Source organism: Vanacampus margaritifer, chromosome 14 (genome assembly GCF_051991255.1).
Source record: "Vanacampus margaritifer isolate UIUO_Vmar chromosome 14, RoL_Vmar_1.0, whole genome shotgun sequence".
Taxonomy (NCBI): Eukaryota; Metazoa; Chordata; class Actinopteri; order Syngnathiformes; family Syngnathidae; genus Vanacampus; species Vanacampus margaritifer.
In genome coordinates, this window is record NC_135445.1 from 20,410,889 (window position 1) to 20,432,453 (window position 21,565).

The window sequence follows — 21,565 nt, forward strand, 5'->3', positions numbered from 1 at the left end:
AATACCATTTTCTTGCTTTTGGCAGCCTTTTAAGTTTCAAACACACCAGGTGAAACCAGTTGTCGCATGAGTCACATCCCACCATAGGCCCTTCTTCTGAGGTGGTTTTACACATGCAATAAAGTGTCTGGCAGTGATTCGTGATAATTATAAGACATGCTGAATGAGTTTTTATGAAAAAAATGCAAAACAGCTGAAATTTATTAATTTCGGGCAACATTTGTCTAACGATGTTTACGATGTGCGTGCCCCCTTTTCAAAATGGCCGACACGTTGCTACGCGAGATGACGTCATCGTGACATCACGCCGACTGCGAGAATTGCGCAAGTTGCTCCAGGCGATTTGTTTAGGCAGTGGTCATTTTGCTGTGACTGGCAACTCAAATGCTAGCGATATTTTTGCTCTGAACGGCTCCAATATTGGTCAATCGCCAGAGTGAGGAAATCTTTAACCTGCTGTAAATTAGGTATTTTATCCTGATTGCTTATAGACATTTGCAAGCTTATGTTAATAGCACAAATGTGCACGTTTATGTCGCTGCCTGAAGTTCTTGGTTTATGTAATAATAAAAAAAAAAATTCTATATAAAATCCTGAAAAAATCGTAAATCAAATTTTTTGTTAAAAAAGCGGAGATTTTATTTTTAGGCAAAATCGCCCAGCCCTACTGTATGTCCTTGTCTTTTGTGCGCTGTGAGACTGCTTCATTTAAACAATAAAAACTGAGCGAGCAACTTACTGACAGCTCGGACTCTGGGTGGCGAGATGGTGCCATCGCTTACTGACAGCTTTGTCAACAGTGAGGAGGGCTGCTGACGTCACATATGCAGAGGGTAACAAGTGGGGGACGTGAAAATGAGCTGTAATGGCTTGCAAAATTCATAGAAATATCTCTTTTTTTACAAGGCAGTTTCATCACATATTTACCAAAGCAGTCACTGAATCATATTATCTGTACTTGTACTCCTTTCTTGAAAATGTTTTCTCATCACACTTTGTCTGATGTCTCATACACTTTGTGTGTGCAGCTGGGCATCCTTACTGAAGAAAAGGAGTCTCTCTTGGAGTTGTGGGAGCTTCGCAGGCAGCAGTATGAGCAGTGTATGGACCTCCAACTTTTCTACAGGGATACAGAGCAAGTAGACAACTGGATGAGCAAACAAGAGGTAACCTGACTACTCAATGCAACAGTCCCTTCATGTGTGTGTCTAATGCTATGTTCAGACCAACAGTCGGGGAGGCGTTTCTGGCGGTGCGATTGCATTGTAGTTAATGGACTTCGCGCGGGGGTGCGCTATGGCGTGCCGGGCGGTGCTTTTGGGACGTTTCCGGCGAGCATTTCACTACTTTGCCCATTTCGCCAGCGTTGGCTGAATTGAACTTTTGGCGCCATCGCATCAGCGACAGCCAATCGGTGTCGAGATAGTCCACGTCACCAAATATGTCACACAGCAGACAAAACAACAGGAAGTGGTTGTGTGCAAAATGTGTAGCATAGCAATGGAGGATAGTTTGATCGTCACGGTTTGCAGGCACCCAGAGTTGTTAGACACTGCGATCTACGTATACCGGGACTGGGCCAAAAAAGAGATTGCTTAGGGCAAATAGGGTGGAAGTTGGCTTATCTAGTGAGTTTGTTTGTTTAATTGTTGAATTGTGAAACAAGCTAGCAATGCTACAATAAAGTTAGCACCAAAACGGAAATCCCTCCTTTTCCTCCGTTGCGGCGGTGATGGAAACAAATTCCATTGAGGACCCCGCGAACAAACATGTGCGAGACCAGCGTGGCGTTGCGATATTTTCGGTTCGATCTGAACGTAGCATTATAGAAAATGTCTTGCCTTGTGACAAAAATCGGGGCTTTTTCCCTTTTAATAATTATTTGCAGTCATAATATGAACAACAGGGTGGCACGGTGATTCACGGGCTACCCTGTACACCTCCCAGTGCAGAGGTTGTGAGTTCGAATTCCAGGCCTTCCTGGGTGGAGTTTGCATGTTCTCCCCGTGCTTGCATGTTTTTTTTCCGGGCACTTCGGTTTTCTCCCACATTCCCAAGACATGCTTGGCAGGTTAATTGGACATTCTAAATTGTCCCTAGGTGTGATTGTGAGTGTGAATGGTTGTTTGTCTGTGTGCCTTGCGATTGGGTGGCAACCAGTGCAGGGTGTACCCCGGCTACTGTCTTTAGACAGCTAAGATGGGCTCCAGCACCCTCGTGACCCTTATAAGGAATAAGTGGTTCGGAAAATGGATGAATAGATGAATATGAACAACCTGTAACTGACATGTAGGTAAATCTGCAAGTAGCCTTTTGCATAAATCTGTTTAAAAAATGTTGGTAAGTACATTTCTCTGCTTGTAGGATATTGCTGTTTATTTTTTAAGCATTAAACAATACCATGTAAACAATCATTGGTTAATAAACAATCGGAAAATGCATACTTTTGAATGAATACTTTTGCACACTCTTCAGTTTTTTTAGTTGTATAAGAAGTTTGAAATAAGTGTAGCGATTATTTGGGTAGCTGTAATGGCTTATGAGAAATTTAAACGGTACTGAGGGGAGTTGTAATTTCCTCAGGAACCTCTGGGGCACAACGTTGACTTTGTTTGTTTGTCGGAGCAAAATAAACGATAAAAATACTATTATTAAGTATTCATAATCTGAAGTTGCTACTTTAGTTAATCATGGAGTTCTTTGCTTTCATAAGAGAATTACTAATCCACTCAGTAAACACAAATGATTCGGCAGAAATTGAATTTCTAGACAACAAATTTATTTAGTAAACACATATATCAGTCACAGCCTAATCTATTAATGAAACGGAATAAAAATGTGAATCAAAGATAAAAAGAAAACATGCAACCTAAATAAGATAGAAAAAAAAGGGTAGATGAAAAAGGTAGATGGGGGATAAAGATGGAAGCGTTTGACCTGTCAATTCTTTTATGTTTGAATAAAAGCGTTGCACCAGTAGTGTATGGTCAGGTTGCAATGCAGGCGCAACCTCCGGACTGGTTCAGTCACACGGGAGAGAGAGAGACTCGAGCGTCGATCCTCGGTTGAATGCTGGAATGCTGCACCAGGTCTCCGGTTGGTGGCGAGGTGCACGCGTGGCGTGGAGGCCGCGGCAGGTCCTTGGTTGGCGCACGTTCAGCTGGAATGCTGCCCGGGAATCTCTGGCTGCTGGTCAGTGATGCACGCGGCAGGTCTTTGTGTGGGTGCTGCGGGGGCGCCTCAGACTCACGGCTGGAACAGACACGCACGCCTTGGGGGATGCGCAGGGTGTTTTTCGAGTCCTTGCTTGATGCGCGCTTTGGGACGCGCGTTGTGGCTCAAAGGAAGAAGCCGCGTGGTCACCCTCAGCGACCACGTTTCTCGTGATGATCAGAAAAAGTTCATGGGGCCAGACGTGAGGTGGAGAGAGTGTGGAAGAGTCGCAGGAACGGGAGAGTCCTTGAGCAGTTCATAGGACGAAGGAGAGGGGAAGAGACTTGCAGGAAAAGAGAGTCCTTCAGCAGTTCATAGGGCAAAGGAGAGGGGAAGAGAGTTGCAGGAAAAGAGAGTCCTTGAGCAGTTCATAGGGCAAAGGAGAGGAGAAGAGCATTCAGGAAAAGAGAGTGAAGTTCCTTCGCGCGCGGGTTTTTAAAACTGTGTCACAGGGGGCTGGGCCGTAGTCCAAGGGGGCCGGGCCGTAGTCACGCCCCTTCCTTGCGCATGAAGCAGACTTGGTCGATTGAGATTGGGGGATAGTATTTGATCATTTTTGGATCAGAATTGACAAGATGCTTCATTTATCATTCTGAACACATTTCACCGCGATCATAAAGTAACTGAATCCGCTAAACTTACCAATTAGCTTAACTTGGGTGGCTACAGAAAATTACACACATCATTCATTTGAGATAGACATACAAATTGTGTACAAAGATTAACAACAGGAGTTACTTGATGTCAGTCAAGTACATAGAGTCCTTGTATGTTTGTATGTATGTATGTAAATTAAAAGTCTAGGCTCGCTATAGAAAGAGATGCTGACGATTAACTATAATTACATTATTCGCTGATGTTTGGATTATTTGCTGATGTTTGGATCACGTGATGAAGTAAAGTAAGAAAGAGCACATACAGCCATGTTGCATAAATGTGCATCTTGTGCCTATTCAACACGGCTGTACGTGCGTCTGGCTTCTTTTTGATTTCGTGCTGAGAGACACATTATGGTGTTTGCGACTATTATTAGTTGTTATCCTAACCGCTGCTGTGAAGCGGTTGGGAGGAAGATAAGCACCTCCAAAATCAGAGACCATGGTCCTCAGTCGGAAAAGGGTGGCGTGCCCTCTGCGGGTCGGGGATGAGATCCTGCCCTAAGTGGAGGAGTTCAAGTATCTTGGGGTCTTGTTCACGAGTGAGGGCAGGATGGAGCGGGAGATTGACAGGCGGACTCTGTATCGGTCCGTTGTGGTGAAGAAGGAGCTGAGTCAAAAGGCGAAGCTCTTGATTTACCGGTCGATCTACGTTCCTACCCTTACCTATGAGCTGTGGGTCGTGACCGAAAGAAGAACAGAGGCGGCCGAAATGAGTTTCCGCCGCAGGGTGTCGGGCTCTCCCTTAGAGATAGGGTGAGAAGCTCGGTCATTCGGGAGGGACTCTGAGTAGAGCCGCTGCTCCTCCGCTTTGAGAGGAGCCAGTTGAGGTGGCTCGGGCATCTGGTTCGGATGTGTCCTGGGAGCGCCTCCCTGGAGAGGTGTTCCGGGCATGGCCCACCGGCAAGAGGCCCCGGGGACGACCCAGTACACGTTGGAGAGACTATGTCTCTCGGCTGGCCTTGGAACGCCTTGGGATCCCGCTGGGGGAGCTGGTTGAAGTGGCTGGGGAGAGAGAAATCTGGGCTTCCCTGCTAAAGCTGCTGCCCCCGCGACCCGATCTCGGATAAGCGGCAGAAGATGGATGGATGGATTAGTTGTTATGTCCATTTATATAAATCATTTGTGAATGACGTTGGAGGCGATCGCTGGTTTGTTTTGGAACAGGTGCCCGAAACGCAGCGCTTGCTAGCAGCTCGGCTAAAGCATGCCCTAGTTATGACATACATTGTGTAGAAAATCACTTATTTTTATAAACTTAGACCAAAATTTAAACTTCTGTTACTGCTGGAAATGAAAATAGAGACCTTAAGGGGGGGGGTATTTTCGGCTAAATTTCAAAATTGACATTTTTGTCCAAGCAATCTATTTTTGTTATTTGCACAAAACCTAATTTGTGAAAACACATCACATATGTATGACGAAAATTATGTAAGACTGGCATGTTCATTTTGTACTCTGTATCTTGAATGTTTTAGGCTTTCCTCTTGAATGAAGATCTTGGTGACTCCCTGGATAGTGTAGAGGCACTGCTTAAGAAGCATGAAGACTTTGAAAAGTCTCTTAGCGCTCAAGAAGAAAAGATCACTGTAAGTTTTACATTTTAAAGAAATGTGATTCACAATATATTGTACATATACAGTATTCGGAGTGAGTCAGCAAAGGTTCCAGGACTGGTGTCACATAAGATATCTTGACAATCTATTCTATGGCTTTTTTCCTGTAGGGCTCTACACTACCTGTTTCACTGCTAGCACTGCAACCAGTATTTCAGTCGGTTGCACCAGCACAGGATTTCGTTGCACCTTTTTTTGTGGTGGTACCGCATGACCATATTTTAAATCAACCTGACTTTTTTTTTTAACAGCTGTGCTGTTTTTAATATCGTGACATGACGACGACGATATTGTGGTCGTTTTAATTTTGCGATATCACGATATTGTTACATCCCTAGTCATTATGAAACCCAAGAAGCCTCCGAGGCTGTACCCGCCCCGCTGCAATATGATTGGCTGCCGCGTTGCTGGAAGGATTTGACTCTCATGCCATGATGTGCCACTACATGTAACCTTGGACGGCGCCATGATGGATTAGCGCTCATTTTGTGTGAAAGGACCCAACAGAACGCTGATGGACCGAATCGAAACTATTAAACCAAACAGTTTAAAGGGTTTTTATAAATCGTTCCACCCCTAATACTTGCATACATGAATAAAACATAGCTAGCGCTAATGCTAAAATGATGGACGATCCCATTGAAATGCTAACGGGAAATTAGCATCGGCTTTGCAAGTGATATTTCTTCAAGTAATGAATACTCACACAAATGTTTTGGACACACGGATTAGATAACACTACTCACAGGCACAATTTCTTTCCCGATCTGTGAAAAACGAGTTGTGTTAAAAGAGCCAAATGGACATTTCTTCATTTTAAATTTGTACTTCATCCATGCACGGCACCACACTCCCTGTAAGAGGCCAACACGCTCAGGGACAGTTGTTCCCTGAGGTCCCAGGTTAGTCCATTAACTCCCAAGACTTGTGAACATAAGATAAAATAAATCTGATGAGATAAGGGCAATGTGGAGGGAACCAAATAAAAATCCGCGATTGAGGGAATCGCAAAGTACAGAGGAACCACTGTATATGATTAAATATTACCTTTGACACTATGGTGATGTAATTTCTTATGATATATGAATTATTTTTCTAACCTGTAAGTAAGATGCCCGGTTCAGTAAAAACCCATCTATCCCGTGTGGCCTCCATGCCCCTCTTGTCCTAGCGTACTGCTGCGCACAACGCCCTTAAAACTCTGGAGCTCTCCTGTAAATAACCGATCATATGACACTTTGCGCGTCATGCTTCTGAGCGAGGATTAGATGGGCAGTGAGCACTTCAGTGCTTGAAACCATCTTCCTACGTCCTCTCGCACACACGCGGAAAGAGGCGTGCCGCTTAAGGCGTTTTCCACGTATCGGTAGACAGGCGGCCATGCATGAATGCGTACCTGCCTTTAAAACACAGAGTTGGCAAGCTGTCTCATTTGTATTTTTTTAAATACCGGTACTAAAAAAATTATACCAAGCCATTTTTGATGCCAAAACATCGACGTACGGTATTGGTACCGGTATCCCGTGCAACACTAGTTCATCAGCATAAAGTTTGTACTTGTAGTTTAGACGAGCGTCAGCCACAGCACGTGTGGAACCTTTTTGGAAATTTAAGACGGTCAATTGTCATTGCACTTTGGCATTGCAATTGTGAAGGATAATTCATTGCTTTGCTTAATTGGAAACTACTAATAGTTCAACTTCTCCCCATCTGCCCAAGAGTACCTGGCTGCAGACCTGTACGGTCAAGACAGGATCTGCTGTCACGATAGTTAAAAGTACTCCTCGCGCTTAATATAGTGAGCTCTAATATCCAACCTGTCCAGCTTGTGTATCTATCTCATTATGTCCTTTTCATCAAAGTGAGATCTGAATTCACTCAGACAAGCGGCAAGTGAATTCACTTTAGCACCATCTTGGAGAGCAGGAATGACTCACGATGCTCATTGATGGGTGAACGGAGGAAAACACCACATCGGGGATGTTTTTGGTGAGGAATTAGCATTTTAATATGGATGGATAAATAAGTTACAAAAAAGTTTAATTTTTCATGAGACTCTTTAAAACTATCTGCCGTGATCAAAGGCTTTTATCTTCTATGATTGCAACGCAACAAAGCTACGTGCTATGCGAATAGCCTCAATTCTCAACAGATTTTACTTTTTTGTTAACACCAAAACGCTTGCTATCAATACAGAACATGCATCCTTGATTTTTTTGTTTTTTTGACGTCCAGTCGTCCACGAGCATGGAGCGCACGCCGCCATACGGACGTGTCATGTCGATTTATTTTGCATATCTGTGGTTCCCAGAATGCATCCAGGCGTATTCATAAGTTGGCCTTAGAGGTTTTCAGTGGTGGCCCATTCTGGCCCGACATAATCTCGTGATGGCCACAGCCCATCGGGTCACTGACACTAGTCCTGGAACGTTTCTGACTCATTTGGTATGTATATTATTCATTTGTATCTCTTTGTGCCTCTCTTTCTACTTGCTAAGGCTTTAGATGAATTTGCAACAAAACTTATCCAGAACAACCATTATGCCTATGAGGATGTGGCTACCCGCAGAGATGCAGTGAGAACAATTGTTTTTTATTTTATTTTTGTTTTTACTGGTTAATAGGAATGGGACGAGATCTTGTACTATGAGATCTCGCGGGATTAGAACTCCACGAGATTGTCAATTTATTTAGCGTACAGTGTTAGTAAGACAGACGCAGCAAGTGGGAATCAAACAGCGAAACTTCTGGTTACTGGACGACCAGCTCTACCTGCTGAGCAACGGCTGCCAAAATATTCTAGAGGTAAAAATAGTGTGCTACTTAAAGCACAGTTTCATGATTATCTAAAAATGAAAAACAGTTCGCTGTTAAGTAAAATGTAGGGTTTTTGTGTTCTGTATTTATAATTTATAATACAGGGTGTCCATAAAGTCTCTTTACCATTTAAAAAATTTATTAAAAATGCAATTGATTAGATATTTTATTCAGATTTGTTCTATTGTATTCAGTGTTTAAAAAAACACAGTGTTTATCATTACTGACCTTAAGCAAAGGATTACTGATGCCATTGCCACAATTGATGAGGCTATGCTACAGCGAACATGGCAAGAAATCGAGTACCGTCTTGATGTGCTTCGTGCAACTAATGGTGCCCATGTAGAAGTGTATTAAAAGAGGGTTAGGGTTAGGGTTTAAAAAAAAAAAACTTTAATAAACGCTGAATACAATAGAACAAATCTAAATAAAATATCTAATCAATTGCATTTTTAATACATTTTTGAAATGGTAAAGAGACTTTATGGACACCCTGTATAATTTTGTTCTTTAGACAAAAAAAGTAATTTTTTTATTTTATCCAAATACCCGAATATTCAATAGAATTTTCAGTAGGATATCCGAATACCAAAATATTTAATAGCTGCAGGCCTAAAACTATTCAGTAAGAGAAAAGTTCTTAGCTGCAGCTGTTAATTTATGGCAGCAGCATTTGAAATATCACCCTGTAACACAAGTGACTCTTGTTTATGTTTACATTTGTACTTAAGAGCTAGATCGTACATTTTCTTGCAGTCTGCTTAATAAATGGAAAACATTTTGATTTTTGAAAACTGGTAAGGTTTTATCTCGCCTTATTTTATCTTACATTTTACATTTGATCCTGTCACTTTCTTGTGGAGTCAGTCTCGTGAGACATCTTGTCTTGTGGCATTTGTGTCTCATCCCATGCCTACTGGCTAATGTGATTACAATGATTAAATATTTGTTTTTAACTGAATATTTTAGCTTCTCAGTCGTCGAAATGCGCTACATGAACGCGCACAGTCTCGACGTTCTGCCTTGGAGGATTCTTTCCACCTGCAGCAATTCTTCCGGGATTCTGATGAGCTGAAGAGCTGGATCAATGAGAAGATGAAGACTGCTAGTGATGAAGCTTACAAGGTAGCGATAGGAAGTTTACTTAGAGAGTCGGGTGTACAATTGAAAGATGACAAGCTTGTGAGACCAATTCTGCCAGGAGGAATGGGCCTCGGATTATTAAAGAGATAGTTCGGGATTTTTGACATGAATCGGTATGGCATCCTCACCTACAGTGGTGTGCATCAGCACTGACTTACTTCTGATAGCGTCATGTGACCCGAGATCTGGTCCGGTTTTAGTCGAGAGTAGTCCGTCTAGGTGGCTGGGGTCACGGAAATAAAGCGTTTTTCTTTTATAAACAATTTGTGTTCTAAAGAGTGATACATTTGATCAATTTGCAACACAAAAATACAATATGAAGGTTACGACCGACAATAATCACGTTCTCATTATAGTTTTTTTTGTTTTTAAATTAGAGCAAGCATTGATTTTGCGGGACATGGCTCAAATTTTTGGGACACATAAGTTAAGCTTCAAACACTGTGCGTTTACACGCTACGCAGGACAGTTGGTCCGCCCAAGTTGAGCGATACAAGTCGCTCTGGTTGAGGGCGGCACAAAATTAGCTGGAGGCCCCCTAATTTTGAATGAAGGGAAAACCCTGCTGTTGTACAAAAGTCATGGGGCCCAAAGACCATGCCGGATCTATGTAAAGAAATGTTTGTTTCTTTTACCATATCAATCATAAAGGCATGCGAGCACTATTACTTTGTGATTAGATAGTCAAAGATGAGCAGGTGGAATTTCTGCCTGCCAGCGCACTGGCATTCCTGTCACACTACAACAATACATACACAATGGCAGCACAGAACATCCCTGCAGTGAGATTGTGTTTGTTCCAATGTGTTATTTGTGGCATTGGCAAATTATGACATTACAGCCGATCACAGATTTGGATTAAAACGAAAAACACCGGCCGATGCTATCCAACCGATCAGATCGGTGTAATGTCTAAAGGTGATATTAGTTACAATAATTTTTGAACTATAAGCTCACAAGGGGGCGCACTATAAAGGAAGCGCAAGAACATCAGGCAGAGCAAAACAAACCAAGTGAGCCCAAATACAGTAGGAGAGACAGAACGAAAGCGAGGCAATTTGCGCCCTCGTTATGGAAAAGAAAGTAGTGGGAACTCGGTGCAGTAACATTAACATACTTGCGGCTTACAGTCGGGTGTGGTTTATATGTGTAACAAACTCGAGTATTCCCCAAATTTAGCTAGCGCGGCTTATAGTCAGGTGCGCCTTATAGTCCAGAAATTACTGTACTAATAATGAAATGTATGTTAACTTCTGACTTTGAAGAAAGTTGTGAAAAATAGTCTAAAAATATCCTTATGGAATTTAGCAAATTTTGCAAATCCAATTAACCTAGCATAGGAAAGGTTTATTCTGATTCCATATCAGTGAGAAATGTGTTTTTGTATAGTCTTTATAAACTCCTGGTTTCAACTGCGTACACGCTCTGCCATACACAATTGATTTTTTTTTTCTGACAACAGGATCCCTCAAACCTGCAAGGCAAGGTGCAGAAACACCAGGCTTTTGAAGCAGAGCTATCAGCTAACCAGAGCCGCATTGATGCTCTGCAAAAATCTGGCCAAGAGCTGCTTGATGGCAAACATTACGCATCCACTGAGGTGGCCTGCCGTATGGAAGAGGTCAGCTGTCAGTGGAAGAAACTACTGGAAGCCACTGAGCTGAAAGGTGTCACCTGAGAATCTCTTTTTGTTACGAGTTGCAACAACATTAATACTAGCATTGTATTAAGGATACATTTTCATTGTCTTAGGTATCAAGCTCCGCGAGGCCAACCAACAGCAGCAATTTAACAGGAATGTAGAGGACATTGAGCTGTGGCTGTATGAGGTTGAGGGTCATTTGACCTCAGAGGACTATGGTAAAGACCTTACCAGTGTCCAGAACCTACAGAAGAAACATGCACTTCTCGAAGCTGATGTAACTGCTCACCAGGTATGTAATCAATAGATAAGACATAATTGTATTTCATGCTGCTCCTTTTGTTGTTTAACAGTAACCATTCATACGTACTGGTAAATTCTCAGGATCGAATTGATGGAATAATAATCCAGGCTCGACAGTTCCAAGAGGCTGGCCACTTTGATGCTGACAACATTCAGAAGAAACAGGATGCTGTAGTAATTCGTTACGAATCCCTTCGTGAGCCGATGGCTGCACGCAAACAGAAACTGGCAGACTCTCTTCGTCTCCAACAACTTTTTAGAGATGTTGAAGATGAGGAGACTTGGATACGTGAGAAAGAGCCCATTGCTGCCTCTTCCAACAGAGGTAAAACTAATCTTTATCTGTAAACTAATGCATGTTGTCACCCTAAATTAGCAGAATGATAGTTGCAACAGGGATGTTGATCGAAATGCAATTCACTTTAGATTAGGGATGCACCGAAATTAAATTTTCTGGCCGAAACAAAAAAACATATTTATATACCGTATTTTCACGATTATAAGGCGCACTTCAAATTCTTAAATTTTCTCAAAAACCTATGTTGCGCCTGATAGTGAGGTGCGCCTTGTGTGTGGACCAAGGTCCAAAATCTGACTGACTGTGTGAGAGGACTTCCCGCACACATTGCTTATATACAAGAAAGGCGGACCTGACTGAGGACAGACATGAGAGCACAGAAAAGTCAACTTGGTGGCGAGTTCTCCAGCCCCTCCTCAACTTCTCCCCCTGCCCCATCCCCCGTGTCCGCTCTGCCAATCGCGATTTGTTGTGTTTAAACTTATGCCATTGCGCTAAAGCATGCATGTTCAGTGAGCATCTGTCCTTTTTTTTTCTTTATTGCTTGTTTCAGAGCTTAACTAGCCACTTACAAGTTAATTGTTTGATTGACAGCTCCCTCTAAAACAGAGCGGTCTGTTCGCGCAGGGAGTGAGGGAGATGGAACATACCAAATGCAAATGGATTTCCGGGCTAAACTACTACATACAGTAGTGAATTGTTTCCTTTTTCGTCCGTCCGTCCGTCTTCTTCCGCTTATCCGGGGTCGGGTCGCGGGGGCAGCAGCTTTAGCAGGGAAGCCCAGACTTCCCTCTCCCCAGCCACTTCAGACAGCTCATCCGACGGGACCCCAAGGCGTTCCCAGGACAGCCGAGAGACATAGTCTCTACAGCGTGTCCTGGGTCGTCCCCGGGGCCTCCTGTCGGTAGGACATTTCCGGAACACCTCCCCAGGGAGGCGTCCAGGAGGCATCCGAACCAGATGCCCGAGCCACCTCAACTGGTTCCTCTCAACGTGGAGGAGCAGCGACTCGACGCTGAGTCCCTCTCGGATTACCGAGCTTCTCACCCTATCTCTAAGGGAGAGCCCGGCTACCCTGCGGAGGAAACTCATTTCGGCCGCTTGTATCCGGGATCTTGTTCTTTCGGTCACGACCCACAGCTCGTGACCATAGGTGAGGGTAGGAACGTAGATCGACCGGTAAATCGAGAGCTTTGCCTTTCGGCTCAGCTCCTTCTTCACCACAACGGACCGATACAGCGTCCGCATCACTGCAGACGCTGCACCGATCCGCCTGTCGATCTCCCGCTCTAACCTACCCTCACTCGTGAACAAGACCCCAAGATACTTGAACTCATCCACTTGGGGCAGGACCTCCTCCCCGACCCGGAGAGGGCACTCCACCCTTTTCCGACTGAGGACCATGGTCTCGGATTTGGAGGTGCTGATCCTCATCCCAACCGCTTCACACTCGGCTGCGAACCGCTCCAGTGAGAGCTGGAGGTCACGGCTTGAAGAAGCCAACAGCACCACATCATCTGCAAAAAGCAGAGATGCAATGCTGAGGCCACCAAACCGGACCCCCTCAACGCCTCGGCTACGCCTAGAAATTCTGTCCATAAAAGTTATGAACAGAATCGGTGACAAAGGGCAACCTTGGCGGAGTCCAACCCTCACCGGAAACAAATTCGACTTACTGCCGGCAATGCGGACCAGACTCTGACATCGGTCGTACAGGGACCGAATGGCCCGTATCAGGGGGCTCGGTAACCCATACTCCCGAAGCACCCCCCACAGAACTCCCCGAGGTACACGGTCAAACGCCTTCTCCAAGTCCACAAAGCACATGTGGACTGGTTGGGCGAATTCCCACGCACCCTCGAGGATCCTGCTGAGGGTGTAGAGCTGGTCCACTGTTCCACGGCCGGGACGAAAACCACACTGCTCCTCCTGGATCCGAGATTCGACCTCCCGACGGACCCTCCTCTCCAGCACCCCTGAATAGACCTTACCTGGGAGGCTGAGGAGTGTGATCCCTCTAAAGTTGGAACACACCCTCCGGTCCCCCTTCTTAAAAAGGGGAACCACCACCCCGGTCTGCCAATCCAGAGGCACCGTCCCCGATGTCCACGCGATGCTGCAGAGACGTGTCAACCACGACAGCCCCACAACATCCAGAGCCTTCAGGAACTCCGGGCGGATCTCATCCACCCCCGAGGCCCTGCCACCGAGAAGCTTTCCAACCACCTCGGCGACTTCGACCCCAGAGATAGGGGAGCCCACCTCAGAGTCCCCAGACCCTGCTTCCTCAAAGGAAGGCGTGTTGGTGGAATTGAGGAGGTCTTCGAAGTACTCTCCCCACCGGTTCACGACGTCCCGAGTCGAGGTCAACAGCACTCCGTCTCCACTATACACAGTGTTAACGGTGCACTGCTTTCCTCTCCTGAGACGCCGGATGGTGGACCAGAATTTCCTCGAAGCCGTCCGGAAGTCGTTTTCCATGGCCTCACCGAACTCCTCCCATGCCCGAGTTTTTGCCTCAGCGACCGCCAAAGCCGCATTCCGCTTGGCCAGCCGGTACCCGTCAGCAGCCTCCGGAGTCCCACAGGCCAAAAAGGCCCGATAGGACTCCTTCTTCAGCTTGACGGCATCCCTTACCGCTGGTGTCCACCAGCGGGTTCGAGGATTGCCGCCACGACAGGCACCAACCACCTTCCGGCCACAGCTCCGATCGGCCGCCTCAACAATTGAAGCGCGGAACATGGTCCACTCGGACTCAATGTCCCCCGCCTCCCCCGGGACAATGGAGAAGCTCTGCCGGAGATGGGCGTTGAAACTCTTTCTGACAGGGGATTTTGCCAGACGTTCCCAGCAGACCCTCACAGTACGTTTGGGCCTGCCTGGTCGGACCGTCATCTTACCCCGCCATCGGAGCCAACACACCACCAGGTGGTGATCAGTTGACAGCTCCGCCCCTCTCTTAACCCGAGTGTCCAACACATACGGCCGCAAGTCCGATGACACGACTACAAAGTCGATCATCGAACTACGGCCTAGGGTGTCCTGGTGCCAGGTGCACATATGGACACTCTTGTGCTTGAACATGATGTTTGTTATGGACAGTCCATGGCGAGCACAGAAGTCCAATAACAAAACACCACTCGGGTTTCGATCGGGGGGGCCATTCCTCCCAATCACGCCCCTCCAGGTCTCACTGTCATTACCCACGTGAGCGTTGAAGTCCCCCAGTAGAACGAGGGAGTCTCCAGGGGGTGCGCTCTCCAGCACACCCTCCAAGGACTCCAGAAAGAGTGGGTACTCTGAGCTGCTGTTCGGTGCATAAGCACAAACAACAGTCATGACCCGTCCCCCCACCCGAAGGCGGAGGGAGGCTACCCTCTCATTCACCGGGGTAAACCCCAACGTACAGGCGGCTAGCTGGGGGGCAATGAGTATGCCCACACCTGCTCTGCGCCTCTCACCGTGGGCAACTCCAGAGTGGAAGAGGGTCCAGCCCCTCTCGAGAGGATTGGTACCAGAACCCAAGCCGTGTGTGGAGGTGAGTCCGACTACATCTAGTCGGAACTTCTCAGCCTCGCACACCAGCTCGAGCTCCTTCCCTGTCAGAGAGGTGACATTCCATGTCCCCAAAGCTAGCTTCAGTAGCCGGGGGTCAGACCGCCAAGGCCCCCGCCTTTGGCTGCCACCCGACCCCTTTGGCCCCTTCCACCGGTGGTGAGCCCATGGGAAGGGGGACCCACGTTGCCTTTTCGGGCTGTGCCCGGCCGGTCCCCATGGGTATAGGCCCGGCCACCAGACGCTCGCCTTCGAGCCCCACCTCCAGGCCTAGCTCCAGAGGGGGGCCCCGGTGACCCGCGTCCGGGCAAGGGAAACGAAAATCCAAGGTTTGTGTTCGTCATTGGGGTCGTTTGAGCCATGCTTTGTCTGGTCCCTCACCTAGGACCTGTTTGCCTTGGGTGGCCCTACCAGGGGCATGAAGCCCCGGACAACATAGCTCCCAGGCTCATTGGGACACGCAAACCCCTCCACCACGTTTCCTTTTTTCCCCTTAAAAAAAAAAGCGTTATTGAACAACGTGCACTTACAGCAACATACATCGCAAAAGTCACTTTGAAGTAGTGCAAGTCTACACAGTGTAGCTAAACAAATCACACCACATACTAAAGACACCAGATTGTTTTTTCCCACGCATCACCTTTCCTTTCTTATATCCGTGACTCAAATGCGCACATCTCTCAGCCGCTATGAAAAGCTTTACCAAGACTGCGAGGCAGCACCGTGCAAGTTATGCCACAATTTGTCAATGGATCCGGAATGCTTGGGCGAACGCAAAAGCCGGCATAATTTCCAAGGACACGACAACAAGACTGACTCTGACAATGAGACGGCGCATTTAATGGAGAACTTGCCCAGATGTTTGTTTCTGATACAGAAGATCATGAGGACTATGACTAATTTGTGGATTAGGATTGATCAAAAGCAACGCAAGTACATTCTTATATACTTCAAGTACAACTGAACTCATTGTTTATATTGTTACTTCAACCAAACTCAGTTTTGTTCCGTTCCTTTTTTAAAAACATGCACTAGCATATGTTTTAGCATAATAGCATGCTACCATATGTTTTGAGCTAGAGTATGTTTAACCTTGCGTGCGCCGAATATTGCGGTGCGCCTTATGTGTGTATTAAACACAGAAATAGCACCAGTAACTGACTGCGCCTTATAATACGGTGTGCCTTATGGTCATGAAAATACGGTACCTTATTTAACACACATGGTATTAAGTAGTGTTGTTCTGATACCATTTTTGGGCCCCCGATACCGATTCCGATAACCAGCTTTGCAGTGTCGGCCGATTTTGATACCATACCGATGCCTACTTTTTTTCTTTTTCTGCTCAAAATGAAAAAGCTGACCTGCCATTGGTTCTGAGCATTCAAGGGCCAATAGGATATCTTACCTCGGCATGCAGTGAAAAAATTAAGCATTCAAATTTCTTCTTCATGTGAGCGTCTAAAGAGCCGAGCTTTTTGCTGCTTATTAGCTGTTACCCCTGCACGAGCAACCAATCAGATGGTGCTGCTGGCAGGCCAATGCTGCAGGGATTCAACAGTCACAGACTAGACGAAGGGGAAAAGCACCCGTTGGAGCAAAAATAACATTTTTTAATCTATCGGCCATCAAAAAAAAAAAGCAGATGCCGAGATTCATAAAATGCTGAATGTAGGTGCTAAATATCGGCGCCGATTATCGGTTGGGTCAATTATCGGTCTATCCCTATAAAATACAGCAAATAAGGCTATAATCACTATTATTGCTGCACAGTGGTCCCTCGCTACCTTGCAGTTCACTTATTGCGGATTCACGCTATCGTGGATTTTTATCCCCGTTTTCCATTAGTGAGTACCCCATAAAAATAATTATTTATGCTGCTATTTTTTTCTTTTTTTTTGTAATATTTGAGTAAATATAAAATCATCTTAATAGTAATAATTGGTTGTGGCTGCAGGATGCAAAGTTGTACCTGTGGGTGATCGATGTTTGTCACTAGCAATAAAAGGCGTTGATTGACATGGGCTGATCACATACTTTTCCACTGAAATCGGACAATCACGATCGGTGTCCGATAAGCGTAGCACCACTATATTTATAATTCCAAAAGTACCTGTGGATGAAATGGATAAGCGTGCACTCTGTTGTCAAAATACACCGAGGGGGGTACATACAGCATGACGTACGTCCATGAATAGAGGTGATTGAGAAAGTCCGCTCAAAATATCCTTTGTAAAACTATGGTTTCATGTTTTATTAAAAGTATATACAGTACATATATTTCTGTATGTGGAGCTTCAACACTCTTACACAGAGTCAAGTTTTCCATTGCAGTGTGTTGGTAGATCAGATTGCTTAGTGTGAGGGTGTGAGTTGCCAACTTAACTTTTTGAATTCAATGGTCCATTTCAGTATGGTTTACCGTAAATTCCGGGCTACAAGGCGCCCCTGTCTATTAGCCGCACAAGCTAAATTTGGGGAATACCCGTGAAAAATAGGCTATGACCGGTCAGACAGACATTACACAGGACTCAATGGACATTGTCTCCAAACCACATTGCACAAACACCTGCCTGCAGTGCAGGCCTGTTTCACATTGATGTGCCACATTATGAAGCGTAAAATATGACAAAAGACCCCGGACTGTTGAACAGCTGAATCTGTACATCAAGCAAGAATGAGAAAGAATTCCACTTACAAAGCTTCAACAAATTGTGTCATCAGTTCACAAACGTTTATTGAATGTTTTTAAAAGAAAAGGTGATGTACTTAGTAATTATATTTGACTTCTTTAACAATACAGTGGCATTCATTAGATAACAGTGGCGTGTGTTGAGTTTTGGAACTGGGCCTTCAGTGGGGACTAAAGTGAACAAATCCACCTTTTATAACGGCATCACATCGCAAAATAATGTACAAAAACACTATATAACTATACACAGCATTAAAGAAGAGATAAAGGCTTCGTAAAGACACAGTGGTTAAACCAAAATCTGATTAGTTATTGAAAGAAACAGCCATTTCAGCAGTATGTCTGTGGTCGACACCAGCACTTGAGATTTTTAATAAGGCCATGGGCAAATTTCTATGGCAACGATGAAAACGATGAAAGGTACGTGCTATGAAATGAATACAAAAGTGACTATTAGGTACAATTGTAATCCATTTACTTCCAAGTTTTAGTGAGCCCCTCAATACAGTAAACTCAAATATCAGTAGCACCTTGCAATTAGGGATGTAACGATAACGGCAATATCGAGATATCACGATATTAAATCTGCCACAATATATCGTCATCATGTCACGATATAAAAAGCAGAGCACATCTGTTGAAAAAGTCAGGTTGATTTCCATTTGTGCAGCTCTAGCACCCTCTGTTGGCTAGTTTTTTTAACGGTTTAATTTTCACAAGGCATGTTTTGGCCCTTCTATCTTTAAAATACACGCCAATGGTCAGATGAAGGGGAATGTAATATGCTTGTGAACAGAGTCAATATGTGGAGGAACTAAATGTGTGCGTGCATTGGCAAGTACCGCAATATTACGTTTTTATTAAAGATTGTAGGTTGTTCATATGCATTGCTATTTTGTACAAAAGCACAATATTGTGTTTTTTTTAGTATGAGCTAAAAAAAAATTATAATGTAACCTTTTTTATATCACCAACCTCCCCACAATATCGTGATGATTATCCTATCATCATTTTCATATCGTGATATCGTATCGTGACATTTTGATATTGTTGCATCCCTACTGCATATTGCATGTTATTGTAATGTCACACAAAACATCACAAAACTTTGATCAAGATCATTTCAAGTTATTAATATTTCTACAGGCAAAGATCTAATTGGTGTCCAGAACCTACTGAAGAAGCACCAGGCCCTCCAAGCTGAGATCATTGGTCATGAGCCTCGTATAAAAGCAGTCACATTGAAAGGAGAGACCATGGTGAAAGAAGGTAGTCATTTAAATTTGTAGGTTTTTAGTACTGTAGATTGTGTGTAATTTACAGTCCACTTCACTTATGTTCATGCTGGTATATAGGTCACTTTGCAGGTGAAGATGTGAAAGTTAAACTGTCTGAGCTCCATGGACGCTGGGACATTCTGAAGGCCAAGGCCTCTCAGAGAAGACAGGATCTTGAGGACTCTCTACAGGCCCAACAATATTTTGCTGATGCCAATGAAGCCGAATCGTGGATGTGGGAGAAAGAACCTATTGTGGGAAGTACAGACTATGGCAAAGATGAAGACTCTGCTGAGGTATGTCAATACTGTCGGGGAGGGGTGTTTTCGACGTAATCCGCATGTTATTTACTTAGCTACCAGTGGCTCTTTTCATATTCATAAGTGTTTAACTGGATTGTCTTTACAGGCTCTTTTAAAGAAACATGAGGCCCTGATGTCTGACCTGAGTGCTTATGGAAGTAGCATCAAGGCCCTAAATGAACAGGCTTCGTCTTGCAGGGTAATAACACAGTAACCCCTCATTTGCTCAACTACAGTGATGTACTCGTGTTGTTTAGGAAATGTTATCCGGGATCACATTTATTTATATTGTTTTATATTTAGTTAAAATATGTTTTGTAATATTTTATTGAGCAGCAACAAGTGGCACCAACTGATGATGAGACTGGGAAGGAACTCGTCTTGGCGCTATATGATTACCAGGAGAAGAGCCCACGTGAAGTAACCATGAAGAAAGGCGATATTCTCACTCTTCTCAACAGCACCAATAAGGTAAACATAAGATGTGTTAACTATAATTACAGAATAAGAATTTAAAACTACATCTGCAACAGCTATAAAGGCCCTCGCAGCCTTGGCCACATTGGGGTACTGGTACATTGGAATTAGATTTTTTTTCTTTCTTTCTTTTTTTATGCCAAAAGAAATCTGCGCTCATCCTAAATTGAGCTCCTCGTCTTTGTTGCCATCAGCAAGGGATCTGGCCGGAAGACTTGCTCTGTCATCACTTCCGCATTTGATTTGCGCTGTGGGGAATTTGCAATGTCAGACAGGAAGTGGTGGGATACACTTCAAAATAAGAGCGTTAAACTCTCATAAGCAGGAAGTGGTGGTATAGATTTGAAAATGAATTAGAATTATGAACATATCATTAATAAACTAAAAATCTGCGCCTCCATAATGGCACAACACTAACTGCAGTTAAAATGCGTTCCTGACAAGCTTAATCAACACATTTGACGCTGTTGAGCGACATCCGTGGCTCAGGCTGGAGGTGGCCACCTCCACACAGGTACACAGGAAAACCCTGGTCATTTGTGTGCTTCTGCATTCCCACAATAGAAATAAACATACATGGGGGGTACACTGTTTAGCATTTATTTTGCCTCTGTGCCTTTATGACTTCAGCTTGTAAATGTACAGTAAAATTAAAATGACTTGTTTTCTGCCTTGTAGGACTGGTGGAAAGTAGAGGTGAATGACCGCCAGGGATTTGTTCCTGCTGCCTACGTAAAGAAGCTGGATCCTAATCAGTCCTCTTCTCGAGAAAACCTGGATGAACATGGAAGCATTGGACTTCGCCAAGAACAAATTGAGAATCAGTAAGACCAAAAATAACAGATACTTTACTTTTCTCCTTTAGCACGTTATTGTCACCCCTTATGTCGTTTTTCTGCCTCTAACAACATAATCTTTGTACTGGTACTGCTCAGGCTTATCACCAAAGAGGCCTGCAGCGTGTCTATGCGCATGAAGCAGGTTGAAGAGCTGTGAGTAGGAACTAGTTGAATACTTATCTACTCTGTGTTCACAGTGTTACTAAATTTTTATCATACATGTTAGAGATGGGCATTCAACCACATTTCCTTGAGCATTCTTGTTTTTGTTTGTTTTCACAAAAATGTTTTCCACAGAGGTAACAGAATTTCAATATTAAAGATTACGATGCAGCAACTCAAAAAAAATATGGATAATGGATGGGTGGATGTAAAATGGGCATCATGTCTTTGACAATGTGCATAATGTTTGATTCCATCCTTGCCTTAGAACAGGCTCCTTAGCATAACAATATGAAAAAAATTAATACGCTAATATTGCCGTTTTCTGAGTGGATGTTTTTGGGCTTCAGATCTATTGTCTATCTCCATTTCGTACTTATAAGTTGGTCACACTTCTCCCTTTGGTCACAACAGTCTTTGAACATAATTTGCAGATGTCTGACACTGCAAACCCAAACTCATTCCAAATGACGGACAACACTGTGCTAAACTAGAGAAAACTTTATATATATTAAAAACTCAATTAATAAATTAATTTACCAACCCTAACTGAGTCTTAACCTTGAACAAAAT

The 21,565-nt window shown here is 44.3% G+C and overlaps 1 protein-coding gene across 5 annotated transcripts in view; it reads left to right on the forward strand.

The window, feature by feature from the left end:
* Positions 1-21,565, forward strand: part of sptan1 (spectrin alpha, non-erythrocytic 1) — a 146,185-nt gene that overhangs the window by 20,196 nt on the left and 104,424 nt on the right. For 3 of the 5 annotated variants that reach the window (XM_077585431.1, XM_077585428.1, XM_077585429.1), the window contains 13 exons: positions 1,029-1,166; positions 5,348-5,458; positions 7,984-8,061; positions 9,272-9,427; positions 10,908-11,112; positions 11,198-11,379; positions 11,472-11,715; positions 19,082-19,204; positions 19,291-19,508; positions 19,621-19,713; positions 19,851-19,985; positions 20,670-20,815; positions 20,927-20,983. In XM_077585431.1, the coding sequence (XP_077441557.1) occupies positions 1,029-1,166; positions 5,348-5,458; positions 7,984-8,061; positions 9,272-9,427; positions 10,908-11,112; positions 11,198-11,379; positions 11,472-11,715; positions 19,082-19,204; positions 19,291-19,508; positions 19,621-19,713; positions 19,851-19,985; positions 20,670-20,815; positions 20,927-20,983 (1,886 nt within the window). The remainder of the gene's footprint in view (positions 1-1,028; positions 1,167-5,347; positions 5,459-7,983; positions 8,062-9,271; positions 9,428-10,907; positions 11,113-11,197; positions 11,380-11,471; positions 11,716-19,081; positions 19,205-19,290; positions 19,509-19,620; positions 19,714-19,850; positions 19,986-20,669; positions 20,816-20,926; positions 20,984-21,565) is intronic. The other 2 variants (XM_077585430.1, XM_077585432.1) reach the window with 1 other exon arrangement.